This window comes from Tasmannia lanceolata, unplaced genomic scaffold (genome assembly GCF_043159265.1).
Source record: "Tasmannia lanceolata isolate RefF3 unplaced genomic scaffold, GAP_Taslan_0.1 ptg000003l, whole genome shotgun sequence".
Classification (NCBI taxonomy): Eukaryota; Viridiplantae; Streptophyta; class Magnoliopsida; order Canellales; family Winteraceae; genus Tasmannia; species Tasmannia lanceolata.
In genome coordinates this window covers 64,095,970-64,110,098 of record NW_027518680.1, presented here as the reverse complement: position 1 = coordinate 64,110,098, position 14,129 = coordinate 64,095,970, and the positions used below count along the sequence as shown (strand labels likewise).

General features: G+C 39.9%; 1 protein-coding gene across 2 annotated transcripts in view; it reads left to right on the top strand.

Moving 5' to 3' along the window:
* Positions 1-363: 363 nt before the first annotated feature.
* LOC143858624 (mannose-P-dolichol utilization defect 1 protein homolog 2-like) overlaps positions 364-14,129 on the top strand; it is a 36,797-nt gene continuing 23,031 nt past the window's right edge. The window contains exons 1-3 of one of the 2 annotated variants that reach the window (XM_077369318.1): positions 364-504; positions 767-1,015; positions 13,958-14,111. In XM_077369318.1, the coding sequence (XP_077225433.1) occupies positions 863-1,015; positions 13,958-14,111 (307 nt within the window). In that variant the 5' untranslated portion in view covers positions 364-504; positions 767-862. Of the gene's footprint in view, positions 505-766; positions 1,016-1,568; positions 1,655-13,957; positions 14,112-14,129 lie in introns of those variants that run through there. The other variant, XM_077369327.1, reaches the window with a different exon arrangement.

Genomic DNA, 14,129 nt, shown 5'->3' with positions numbered 1-14,129 from the left:
TAATATAGTTCAATGGAGTTGAGCATCTAGCTCAATTAGTTAAGGCTTTGTCGAGCAACCTTAAGGTCAAACCTTGAGGTCAGAGGTTCAATCCCAGCTTACCTACCAAAATAAAGTTAACAGCTCGGCCTTTAGCTTAAGTTAATATAGTTTTTATATGGTGGCCGACTGTTAAGTCCTGGGGGGGGGGGGGCGGCTTGATATTTGATCCAACAGCAGCCCACTTTTTAAGAGGCTGTTGGATTAAATATCAAGGGCGGTACTTATATAAGACAGTATGTTGAGTTATAGGTTGACCAAAAGTTGGTAGAAATAAGCAAATAATTGTGCAAAACAACACCACACAGAAGAGAACACACGAGACTTTACGAGTGAGATATGATCTTCCACTCGAGAATAATATAAAGATTATAATGGGATTAATCCATTTGCACAATCCTATAACTCTTTCCTCTCATCCATTTGCACAAACAGAGCAGTAAGGTTCCTTGGGAAGAGAAAGGGGTGAGATTTTATATCTAGTCTGTTTCTTTCTCAGCTTGGAATTCTTTTCCCAGGAGATGAGTTTTTTCAGTGTCTGGCAAATTTTCCATATCCATAAAATTCACTTTTCAATCCTAGGATAATTTTCCATGAAATTCTTTTCTTCCGTTTACAGTTTTAGTGTTTTACCCAAGGCCTATACTAGATAGAAAAAGAAAGGCCCCTCCTGATTTAATTTTCTCATGGGCCCACATGGTTGAGTTGCATCTTTGAAACTTTCCAGGTGTATTTCCGGGAGAAGCTACGGTTGAGTTTATAAAAGTGAGATCGATCGTCCGCTTCCAATCTTTCCCCTGAAAGAAGAAAAACAGAGAATTGGATGGAGATGGAGATTCTGGGCATGAATTTCAGCTGCGTGGTGAAATCACTTGGAGACGGCAAGTTCCCCAATAACGAATGCTTGCTTCCCCTCATCTCCAAGCTCCTTGGCTACTGCATCGTCGCTGCCTCCACCACCGTCAAAGTTCCACAGGTCCACCTCCCTTTTCATTCCAAGCAAAACCCTAGTTTCTTTTTCTTCTGTTTCGCTTATTGTCTGAAAGTTTATGCCTCATTACGTTTTAATATTACTGAAAAATTCACAACAACAAACAAGTAGATGAAATAAACCAGATCATACAGATTTGACAGGAATAGGAACGCATATCTATGGTTACTTCTCGTTGTTTTACTTTATTTTCTTATTAGTAACGGTTTTTTGTTTTGTTTTTGTTTTTGTTTTGTTTTTGTTTTTGTTTTTGTTTTTGTTTTTGAATGGTAGCAAATTTTGATCTTGATCAAAGAATAAATTCTCTTCTATTTTACCCTTCAATCCATGAAGAGTGTTGTATGTCGACTTTAGGGAAAGATCAGATAACACTTTTTAAAATATATTAAATTCTAGGCATTATTTCATATACTTAGAGATATTTTTATGTTTAAAGAAGTATTTAAGCTAGGATCATGCATATATTTAGAGACCAATCTCCAATCGGATGGAATTGGTGCCTAATACCATGGTTTTAAATTTCCACCGAAACTGACAGGAAACCGCTGAAGTGTTTCCATTTCCATCCCCACTGAAGCTGAAGTTGAAATGACCGAAATGCATACCAAAATCGAAACTAAAGTCGTAAGTGTAATAGTGGTATACTACTGTATCGTTTTGTGTTACATAATTATATTTCTATGAACTGCGTGCGAAATGTGGTGGACTTATTATGGATAGATATTTATATAAATTGCATGCGAAATTTGGTATATATTGAATTATCAAACATGTGCAAGAATGCATGTCACTCGGTGTTCGATGTTATTAAACCATCATGGACGTTTGTCTGTTTTCTTGCTTATGCTATGGTTTCTAAGCGTATATTTGTGCTTAGTCTAGAACTTCCTGAAGATTCGTATTTAAATTCTATCAATTGCATATGTTTCCTTAATTTTACAGGATTTTCACTGAAATTTCCTACCGAAACTGAAATGTTTCTATTTCAGCGATGACTGAAACCGAAATCAAAGCCGAAATTTAAAACCTCGTCTAATACCTTTCAATCCCAGCTGCAAATTAGTATCTCCCTTTGATGTGACCATCTTGTTTCCTCAAACTCTAGTAAGTCTGCCTTCGCTCTGGCATCCCTTCTGACATGGCTAAATAACTCCTAATGGTTTGATAGAAGGCAAGGCTTCCTCAAACACATTCATTAGGTGCAACATGGAACCTTCTCATGGTCCCATCCATCTTATCACATAGAGGAATTCTCCTCAATAATACTAGGCCCCACCTTAATAATGCTGGGCCCCACCAAAATAGGCATGAACCGCTTAATCCCCTGTGTAAGAGCCAAAGCTTCTACCTCATCTGATCCTTTTGCCACTACTAGGCCAAAGAATTGTAACTTCACTAAATCTTGATTCCCCTAAATATCTGTTTGCCCTGGATTGCCGAAATTATGTCAAACTTTATCTTTAAAGGTTCCTTGGGGAGAGAAAGGCGGGGGGGGGGGGGGGGGGGGGGGGGGGGGAGCGCGGCGATGAACTCCTATACTCAGATTTTCATTTCTCTTAAAAGGATAATGCATATCGTGCGAAGGTATGCGCCCATATCCCCTTAACCGGATTGGGTGGTAGTACCCCATCAACCACTACTCTTTGAGAGTTACCTTCTCCAATGCTGCAAGACTCCTACTTTTTCAGTTGTTCCATTGAATATTCTATTATTTTGTTCCTTCCATTTCGTCCACATAGTTGATGGTAAGCTAAGGTGCCACAACGTCTTACCTTTGATTGACCATGAGTCGGCAATCCAAGCTTCAATAAGAGATCCACCAACCAACCCTGCATCACCCAACTACACTTTTTTTAATAAAAAAAATCCCCCACTTAAACATGGAGAATATAAAACTCCACTATAGCATTCAAAAAGCAATACCATTTGAAAAAAAACATTCAAAAATCAAAAACAAAAAAATTCCACTATCCTAGAGTGACAGGGCAATGGATAAGAGATAGTCAATTGACTCCTCTATTGTAACACATATGATATATGTTTGGGAATGCACTGTTGATGATGAATTCTTAGGTTGTTATCGATTCTTGTCGTTTAGCAAAGCGATGACTGTGAGCTTCTGGGATGGACCACCCGCCTCACTGAACCCCGATGCAAAAATTTGACTGAAAACCAAGCATGTAGAAATATGTAGTGCCCATACACCGCTTGTTTGAAAGTGATCTTCTCCAATGCTGCGACACTTCTACTTGTTCTATTAAATATTCTACTATTTAGTTCTTTCCATATGGTCCACGTAGTCTCTGGTAAGCTAAGGTGCCATAATGTCTTCCCTTTGATTGACCACGAACAGGCAATCCAAGCTTTAATAAGAGATCCCACCAACCAACCTTTCATCACCCATGGTCAGTTAAACATGGGAAAAAAATCCACTATACCATTAAAAAAACACTGGATCTGATTGATAGGACAAGGGATCAAGAGATGGTTAATCGACTCCTCTATTGCAACACACATGATATATATGTTTGGTTATACTCTGTTGGTCATTTACCAATACTAGGATGTTATTGATTCCTGCCCTCTTATCACTCAAAAATAAAATAAAATATTGATCCAACCCCATCATGTATCGTATTCTTGAGATTATTATATCATCTTCAAATATCAAAATTATCACCATACCTGACTAGGTGTGTTTGAAAGACTCAGAGATCTCTCTTAAGGGCTTGACGGAATTTACGAAACAGGATCGAGGCATGCTCTTTCCATATATGACCTCCAATATGCTCACATAATTCCCTCTGTCTGCTATCTCACACCCTTCTTAAGGGCTTGATGAGGTCTACAAACCAGGCTCGAGGTGCATGCTCTCATAACCCTATAATTTTTCCATATACTCTTCCTCTTTCAAGCACTCATGTAAGAATGCAATTTTAACATCTATCTGTGATAGGGACCACCCAAAGGTGTTGGTCGATGCTATAATTAACAAGAAGGCTAAATTTCTCGTCATAATCTAATCCTTCTGGGAGAATTTTCCCCAATGTCATTAGCACTTTGTCATCTGTATTGCACATGCTTGTTAATCTTGTGTGAATCTTATGGAGTGGAGCTGCTAGCAAGTTAATGAAGTTTTGATTGTATTGATATATTAGGCAAATCTCTAATCCAATGACTTATATGTGACATAAAACAACTAATTACCAAACATACACCATAACATTATGTAAATCTATGTTTTATATTTAACACTCCTTCTTGAGCTGAACTGTTGCTCAGAACATGTATCGCTTATCGGTTAAATGAGCCTGATGACCACTCATAAGGTCTTTGGTGAAGATGTTTGCTATCTAACCACTTTCCACTTTTTCTCTGACAAAGTGAATCAATCTCTCTGTGTTTCTTTCTAGGATGAAACAATGGATTTTGTGACTGTTAAATTGCATTTTGATTGTCACAATAAAACTTCTCATACCCCCCTCCCCCGTCCTCCCTCCCTCCCCTTCTTTAAATTCATGCAAATCTCTTGTTGTAATTTTCTTATCCAATTGAACTCTATAGTAGAAGCTATAGCTCTCTATATCATGCTTCAACACTAGAACTCGCAATCATGAGTTGCTTTTTACTGCTTCATGTGACTAGGCAACTGTTCACTAGAACACAATACCCTGTACCTTATCTCCTAGTGCTAGGATTTTGTAACATGTAAGTGATCTTGCCTTGGATCATGCATAAACCGATGAGCCCTTATTCATTGTGAAAATTAAATCTGGCCTTTTGAAGGTCAATTACTGGAGTGCTCCCACCACACTCTTCTACATCTGAGGATCTGTCACCTTGTCCCCATCTTTGTACAGAAATGAGAGAAGATGAGAAAGTAGGAAGAAGTAGAGAAGAAGATATGTTTGGTAGAGTTCTGTAATCTGTTGATCTTTAGTCTAGGAAGCACGAGTACTCTCCCGGGGCTCCCGTACCCTTACCCGACACGTATGGGGTGCGGGTACGTTCGGGTACGCCCCGGGTACGTCCTGGGTACGTACCCCCATTTGTTTTTAAAAAAACCCCAATTTTGGTTGTTGGGTGCGTGTCGGGTCCGCACCCACGCGTACCCGACACCTCCTGCTTCTCTTTTTTTTTTGAGACGGTAAAATGAGAATATATTAAAAGACGAACTGAGATGGTTCTAGCAAATTACAGAGAGAAAACAAAACAAAAATACAAAATCAAGGTGGGAGATAATCAAACCACTCCAAACTAGACCTAAAAACACCACCCCTTGCTAGGGAGTCTGCATCTAAATTAGCAGATCTCCTCACATGCTTAAACATTATAGAAGAGTCAAGAACTATATCATCAATTTCCTCAAAGAAAGATAGAAAACGCCACGGAGGGGGAGCCGCACCCACAACTCAGCGGACAACATTAGAGGAATCCCCTTCCACTATCACCTTATCTAACAAAGAACTATCCAAAAGCTTTATCCGACAATTGACTGCTCTCACTTCCGCCTCATTAGAGTCTGCCACTCTAATGGGGGGCCCGAGTACGCCCAGAGAACATCCCCCTTGGAATCCCTGCATAAACCCCCAATCCCTACATCACCAGGATTGCCGAGAGACGATCCATCGAAATTCAGTTTTAACATCCCATCTGGAGGAGGGAGCCAGGATTGGTTAATTTTTACTTTGCTAACCCCCTCCTTGCAAATAATCTGCCAACCTTCCCATAGATCATACGTTGAGACGAAATGAAATAGAGGAAGGCTTCTAGCCCAAGAAATGACCGCTGCAATGATCTTGATAAATATTCAATAAGACGATTTTGCCACTCCTTCAAATACTCGGGAGTTTCTTTCCTTCCAAATGAACCACCATGAAGCCAACAGACACATCTTCCACAGCATCTTACCTTTTCTTTTCCAAGGGCACCATTCCCAACTTTTAATAAAATCTGATATGGTGTTAGGGAGAACCCATAACACCCCAAAGCGAGATAGAATAAAGCCCCAGATATCTCTAGCAAACTTACAGTGAATGAACAGATGATCAATGGATTCGCCATCAGATAAACACAAAGGGCAATGGTTCACCAAAATCATCCCTCTCTTCCCAAAAAATTCAATTGTCTGGATACGACCACAACACACTGCCCACACAAAAAAAAGAAACCCTCGGCGGACAAAAAAACTTCCAGATCGAAGAGGATAGTGGCACCACTTCGCTACACACCAAATGTTGATAAAAAGACTAACAGAGAAAAAGCCGGATGTACACCAAACCCACACACGGGAATCAACCCCCCTCCTCTTAATATAACACCCTTCAATCAAAGCCATCAACTCCAGAACTGAATTCAACTCTCTATCAAAAAAGTTTCTTCTGAACTTAGGCTTCCAAACCACTTTCGAGTTAATCCTCTCAAAGCAATCCGCCACCCAAGCCACCTTCTGAGAAGACACCAGAAACAGATCAGGGAACAATATCCTAAGAGGAGCTGCCGAACACCACGGGTCTGACAAAAAAGGGATTCTATCTCCCACATAAACCTTAAAGCTGATACCTTTGCTAAATAAAATCTCAACCTTCAAAATATCCCGCCAAACAGTTAGACCTTTGAACTTTAAATTTTCCGCAGTACACCAATTCCCCTCCCTCAACCCATATTTGCTCCCTATCACTTTAACCCATAAGGCAGAAGGTTCCGACCCAAACCTCCAAAGCCACTTTCCCAACAGAGCAGTGTTAAAACCTTTAATTCTCCTTATTCCCAAACCTCCATTTTTCAATGGAAGACACACATAACTCCATTTAACCAAGGGAATTCCTCCAGAGGAATGAGGACCTCCCCACAAAAACCTCCTTTGAATTTGTTCTATTCTAAACACTACACTCGCAGGGCATTTGAACAAAGAAAGAAAATAAATCGGAATGTTTGATAAAACTGCTTTAATGAGAACCAACTGACCTCCTTTAGAGACCAAATTGCATTTCCAGGAATCTAATCTCCTCTCAACTCTGTGAATGATTGGATTCCAAAAGTGTTTGTTCGGTCTTCCCACCCCCAAAGGAAGGCCAAGGTAAGAAGCAGGCAGAGAATCCAATGTACACCCCATAATCCTTGCAAAAACAGAACCAAAACCCATTTTTCCAAGACTATAGTCTAGAGAATCCCACTCCACCCGATCGTTTTCCAAGACTATAGTCTAGAGAATCCCACTCCACCCGATCGTAAGCCTTTTCCATATCAAGTTTACACAAAACCCCTCCTTCACCACTTCTCCTGTAGGCATCAATAGCTTCATTTGCGATGAGAGAGCAATCCAGAATATGTCTTTTATTAACAAAGGCGCTTTGACTATCCGAGATTATTGAAGGAAGAACTAATTTGAGACGATCAGCCAAAAATTTTGCTAACACTTTATAAAGGCACCCAACTAAACTTATCGGACTAAATTCTGACACATTTGAAGCCCCCTCTACTTTTGGGATCAGGAATTCTTGGAAGAATCTCAACAGATCAGATTTAACAACTTCCCAGCAGACTTGAAAAAAGCCAGACAAAAGCCATCCGGACCAGGAGCTTTATCTTTAACCAAAGAGAAGAGACCTTTCATGATTTCCTCCTCAGTAAAAGGGACTTCCAAGTTTGCAGCCTCCCCCAAACTTAAGCTATAAAGCAGAACCTCTTGCGGGATAGGGCGAAGAATATCATCAGAAGAATACAATGCCTTGAAAAAACTAAGAATTTCGTAACTCTTTCCCCTTCCATTACCAGAGATTCAATTATGTTCCTTCTCCTATGAGCACTAGCCATAGCATGAAAGTAGGCTGTGTTTTTATCACCCTCTACAAGCCACTTGACTCTAGATTTTTGACGCCAAGTTATTTCTTCATTAAGAAGCAACCTCTTATGTTCTTGGCTTACCCTTCCTAACTCCTCTCAATCCTCTTCCGAAGACAAACCACACTCCCCCAAAGCATTTACTTCTAACATGCGATTCTCCAGCCAACGCTTTCTACCTTGGTCAAGCACCTTTTTCTCCTTTACCCACGCTTTCAGCTTTGCCTTAACATATCTCAGTTTATTACCAATGACTATGTCAGCTGGGCCTTCCGATTGACAAAAAGACCACCAACCCCCTAATCTCTCCTCCATCTGGGGAACCTCCAACCAAGCAATCTCAAATCTAAAAGGAGAAGGACCCCACGATTCCATTCTAGGATCTAATAAAATGGGACGGTGATCAGGCATCGAATGAGGAAGCGTTTTCTGAGAAACCTCTGGAACGATATCCAACCACTCCCCAGAAATAAAAAATCTGTCCGGTCTACTTCTACTTTGTCTTCTGACCCAAGTAAAGGAGGCACCACCCAAAGGAAGATCCACCAGCTCATTGTCCGCTATGAAATCCGAAAAATCCCTCATATTATTATTGATTCTATTACACCCCAATCTATCCCCTACTTCCTTTATTTCATTGAAAACACCCCCAATACACCAAGGATGAGAACAACTCTCTCTTACCTTTACCAGTTCCTTCCAAAAGAGGCCTTTCTCTGTTGTTGGGATAGGACCGTAAACTCCAGCGAAGAGCCAATCAGTCTTATCCACCACCTTTTGAAGAGAAACTGATATAAATAAATCTCCAGTCCACACATCCTTATTAGACCATCGGACATTATCCCAAGCTAGCAAAATACCTCCGGAAGCCCCTTTTGAAGCTAAGAACACAAAATTCCACTCTTTTTTAAAACCCATACTTCTGATATCCAATCTACTAATGGAGTCCAATGAATACAGACAACCTCTGGCATCCAAACTTTTATAAATTCTTTTACCTGTAATCTTTTCTCCTGGGAACCCAACCCATTAACATTCCAAGATAGTATCTTCATAATATCACTTAATTAGTAGTGAGCTTTCCCAACCTAGCACCTGAAGCTCTCCCTTTCTTCTTCATGAAAGCGCCCTTTCCACAAGATCCTGAATCATAATTAATATTCGATTTTAATCTAAGCAATTCCCTATCCATCATTCTCGAACTAGATTCAGAGGACCCATTAGAGCAAGGATTCCTACCAACTTCTCTTTGTTCCGCTTCCTTGATTTAAGCTCTGTACACTTCCTCAGGACCCGTAAAAACCAACCCCAATTTCTTGCTTATACACAAAGTATGATCAACCATGTACTCAGACATTTCCTTTCGAGGGCCCGACAATGGGTCCATCCCAAAAATTCCATCAGGATGTAAGGACGCCATCAACAGAGGAGGTGATTCCAGCTTACTACAAATACTCAAATTGAATCTATGAGAGACTCCCCCAACAGAGATCCTGACTAAAAACCGGAAAGGGGACTCCCTATGAGAACTAGAAATACAATTCAGCAACCCACAAAAACTACTAAGGTCAATCAAAACCTTATTAGGGCCACAAAGCCATGAAAAACAAGACCCTCCCCCAGAAAACAAAGAAAAATTCCGTTCTACAACAGCCTTCCCAAACAAACCGTCACACGGAGCCCATCTCGCCAAATTAACACTGATAGAATCATCAGCATACTCTATTTCCCCCTCCTCTATCCAATCCCCCTCAAAAACCAAACGAGCAATTATCCCACTCGCTAGGATTTTATCATGATAACTTTCCTGATCTAGAGATTGAATTAACAAGGAAGAAGAATAATTAATTTTCAATGTTATCACTACCAAAGACAGAAACCTGGATATCTTTTCCAGAGGAGCAAAAGATTGGCTCCCTAACATTACAAATAAAGCTAAACCGGTTTGGGCTACCACCGGGGTCTAACTCATTAGGATTCTGAAAGCCAGGGCCCAAAGCAACTTCCAAAATGGCCCAAGCTAAAGGCCCAGTAGAAAAGTCAGATGGAGAAATAAAGATCTGGGTCTTTTCATGCTCACCCACTTTACCGCCAGAGCTTAACAGGGGCTCCACTACCAATGCATCAGATAAAGGGTCATGAGGAAAGTCCAATCGATTACTTCTTCTCGGGAAAAGTGCAGAGAGAATATCTTCAAAGCTATTAACAAAAGAAGCGGGCCCCACCCCAGAAGAGACAAGACAGTCAAAACCACACATGCTTCGCCACCTGTAATCTTCTGGAGACCTCGATTTTTGAAATTCAAAAAGGCCGCCAGCTGTTTATGTGCTAACTTGCACACTATGCGGCGCACGATAGTTCTGGTGGCTAATATGCGCCATCTCCACCGTCCCTGCCACCCAATCTGAGACTCCCTGCTCAGTCTACAAGGTTTGAAACCCATCAATGGCATAAATGTCATTCAAGGCATTAAAAGGTTCATTTACTGGTATTATGGAATCCTCAACTACTTCTTCTACAAAAGTCTCTTCATTTCCAAATAGCAAAGAATCCTCAACCTCTTCTATCCTCTCCAAGCTGTCTTCCCCAAAAATATCAGATCCCACTAAGGAATTGTCATCTTCTTCGTCGACTATTTCTTTTGAAGCAAAAACCCATCTTAGAGCCCCATCAAGAGATACTTGAATCGAAATCTCCTTGCCCTGGACTCCAGACGAGATTACAAGAATACGCCGTTCTTCATAACCATTTCCAGCGTAACAGGAAAGGTCCACTTTCACAACCTTACCAATTTTTTCCCCAATTCGCCTGAAATTATCCTCATACCAAGCTTCCGGCGGGACTCCTTCAATACTCCACCAAAAAGGGTTGCCTTCTTTTGGAAATTTGTCACCCCACACCCTAAGATCTACAAAGGGAGAGTTCGATGCATTCTTCAAGCACAATATTATCTGTGATCTATTTATCTCCCTTGGAATGAAAATCTGAACTTCCAGTTCTGCAATTTTGTAAACCACCACCCCTCCACCATATTACTCTTCCGAGATAGCCAAGACTCTAAAGCCACCAAATTCCTAGACCAACCCTCTCTAACTTTGCCCCATATGCCCAAATCAGCGTTGCTGATCGATTTAAGAGGAACCACCTCAATATTGAAAGCCATACCTTCCGAAGTAGAGGGGTAAATCTTCTCCACACTAGAAGCAACTGTTGGATTCTCCAAAAAATCAGACCCAGACATCTCTTTCGACTTGCCTTCTGATTGAGAGAAAAAATTAAAATCCAAACTTGACCAAAACTTGTTACAGTTCCAGCATTTCACCCGTTTTCTGAACTTTCTAAATCCACATTTACAGCACCTCCAATCCCCCATTAGCTCATTCTTTCTTCTCCTGAGGACACTTTCAAATCGTCTATCATTTCTACTTTTTACAGTACACCAACCAGATCCTTCACCAGAAACCATACCTCCCAGCCTAGAGACACCATCAGTGCCCAAAGGAACCAAATTAGCTCCTGTCGCAACTGATTTGCCATTTCCAGACCCAGCAATCGGTCCAGCTTCCACTCCTCATTTCAGACAGGCCAAACAAAAAACCTCCCAGCAAAATCAGAAAGATGTGCAGACCACTGCTTTGGGGAAATCCACCAGAATCCAACTCCGATACCCACGACGACACAGAAACGGAGAATGAAACCGATGAAGAAACAGAAATAGAAGAAACAGAAGAGGAATATGAAGAACCCTATGTATACGAGGAAGAATACTCAACAACAGAAACCTCAGAAGCCGATTCAGAGAGGGAAGAAATCATGGCTGAAATGGGAATGACCTCAAGGGACGGAGACCAGGCCACCACAACCACGATTGGAGCTCGCCAGAGAAGAACCCCCTCTCCTCTTCCACCCAACTCAAAAGCTCTCCAAGCAGCTTACCAACCACCAACAAATCGCCATCGAAGAAGTCCAAATTGCCCTCCAAGTCCCACGACATTCATAGATCTATCGACATATTCTTCGTCAGATTAGCCTATACTCGCAGGAAAATTAGAAATATCATTTGGAAGACAGATGCGTGTGCCACCCTTTAATGTTTTTTAAAGGAGGAATATCTCCGAGGTAGGAGCTTTTCTCTGATGTTATTTAGCTGCTGATTTTCTATTAATTGAATCCTATTCAATGAAGGAATGGTAAATAAGTAATGGAGCGAGCAGTTTCCCCCCCTGTCTCAATGCCAATGCCTACGCTTCCATAGAGCTTTTTTCTCTTACCAGTCACCTCCTGCTTCTCTTATCTGGTTTAAATCCTTCCTGTGCTTCCTCTCTCTCCTCTCCTGTACTTAGTATTTACATGTAAACCATTTAAGTAAATGTCTTTACTATTTTACTTAAGATTTACATGTAAATAACGGAATACCACCCATTTGGATTTATTAAAAATAGTTTCAAGACCCAAATCTAAAAGGAAAAAATGTCAACTCTCCTGTTCTAGTACAAAATTTAAAGAAAAAGGGTCGGGTCAAAATTTTAACTTTCTTAACTTCCAAATGGTGGGGTATTTTTCAAATTTTAAAAATTCATAAAATCTATCATGTCCAAACATTATTAAATCCCAAAAGTCCGGTATAAAAAATCTTTTAATTTAGTCTCTAAAAATTATTCAACTTGTCAGGCACTGGTCAACACACTGGCGATAGACTTTTTTTTTCTAATGAATGATGTATTGATGCCTCATGTTATGGAACTTAATCACTTATGAAATGAAGAGTAATATTAGAATTTTCCATTTTGGTGATGTTATTGTTATTTGATTGCTCTCCAATTATTATTTTTTTAAATTTTATATAAATATATAATAAAATATATTATTATATTCGGCGTACCCGAATGTACCCGCACCCGGGTTTTTTGGAAAATCACGTACCCACTTACCCGTGTCGTGTCGTACCCGCACCCCGCACCCGTACCCGTGCTTCATAGTCTTTAGTCTTTCTCATTATAAAATATAAGAACAATTTTTTTTTTCTTCTCTTTGTCTATTCTAAAAGTAAAAAGGAGCAATGTCTCCTATAAAAGAACAAAAGTAAGTTTTTTCCTCTTATCAATGAGAAAAAAAGTCAAAAGTCAAAAGCTGAGTTTTTTCTACGTTATTTGTCGGAATAGATAAGAATATACTTGATCTATCTAGAGCATTATTACTGTTTGGAGTTAAAATAATGAGCACGAGAAGAAAATTAAAAGGAGAAGAATTGGGACTTAGCTACATAAACTTGGCAGGCTTGAACTGGGTTGATTCAGTTGAGTTAAGAGATGTCGGTGGGGTTTCAACCATTGCAATGATACACACACACATGCACACAGGGATTTTAAATTAAAAATTAGGCATATTGCTTTGGTTTTCTTAAGCTCATTTCGAATGTCACCATATGACTGATGGCATCTTAAAGATTTTGGTTATTTTGTTAGTCTTCTGGCAGCTTCGCTGGCTATCAGCTCTCATCTTGCTTGTGATGAAGAAGAGGGTTTTCTGTACCAAATCCCCGTGAGAATTGAACACGAGACCTTAGACAAGGTTCATGGACGCATACCACAAACACAACAGTGTGGGATTGGCAACATCTTGCTTGTGATTGTGGACAGTTATAGTATTTTGTGCACTTTGTAAGGTTGAAGGTCCCTTTTAAAATCTTTATATCCGTCAATTAATAAGTATTTTTTTTACAATGTTTAAGCTTTCAATTCTTCAATTGAATGTTTACTGCTTTATAAGAAACTAAATGCAGATACCACGGGGTGATGGCCCTTAGGGTTTGGGCCCTCAACCGGAAAGAAAGGGGTCCCTTTTGTTTTTGTTTATGGAATTAACGGTCTTTTGCGCTATACCTTTTTAATTTTAGAGTCCCTTTTAACATTTGTATCCTTCCATAAAATTGAAAATGAGCTTTCCTTTGGTACTACTTATGTGTCATGGATAATTTTAGGATACTCTAGTTTTGGTTTCAACAATTTGTATCATAAATGTGTTTTTCAATCACTTTTCTATTGCCTATTATTTGATGTTTTCTTTTTTTTATTTTTGTTGCAGATATATAAAATCTTGAAGCATAATAGTGTCAGGGGCCTTAGTGTTGCATCCTTTGAGCTTGAAGTCATTGGTTTCACTATTGCGTTAGCATATTGTCTTCACAAAGGGATTCCTTTTTCAGCTTATGGGGAGTTAGTTTTTCTTTTAATCCAAGGCATGTAAATATATTTGA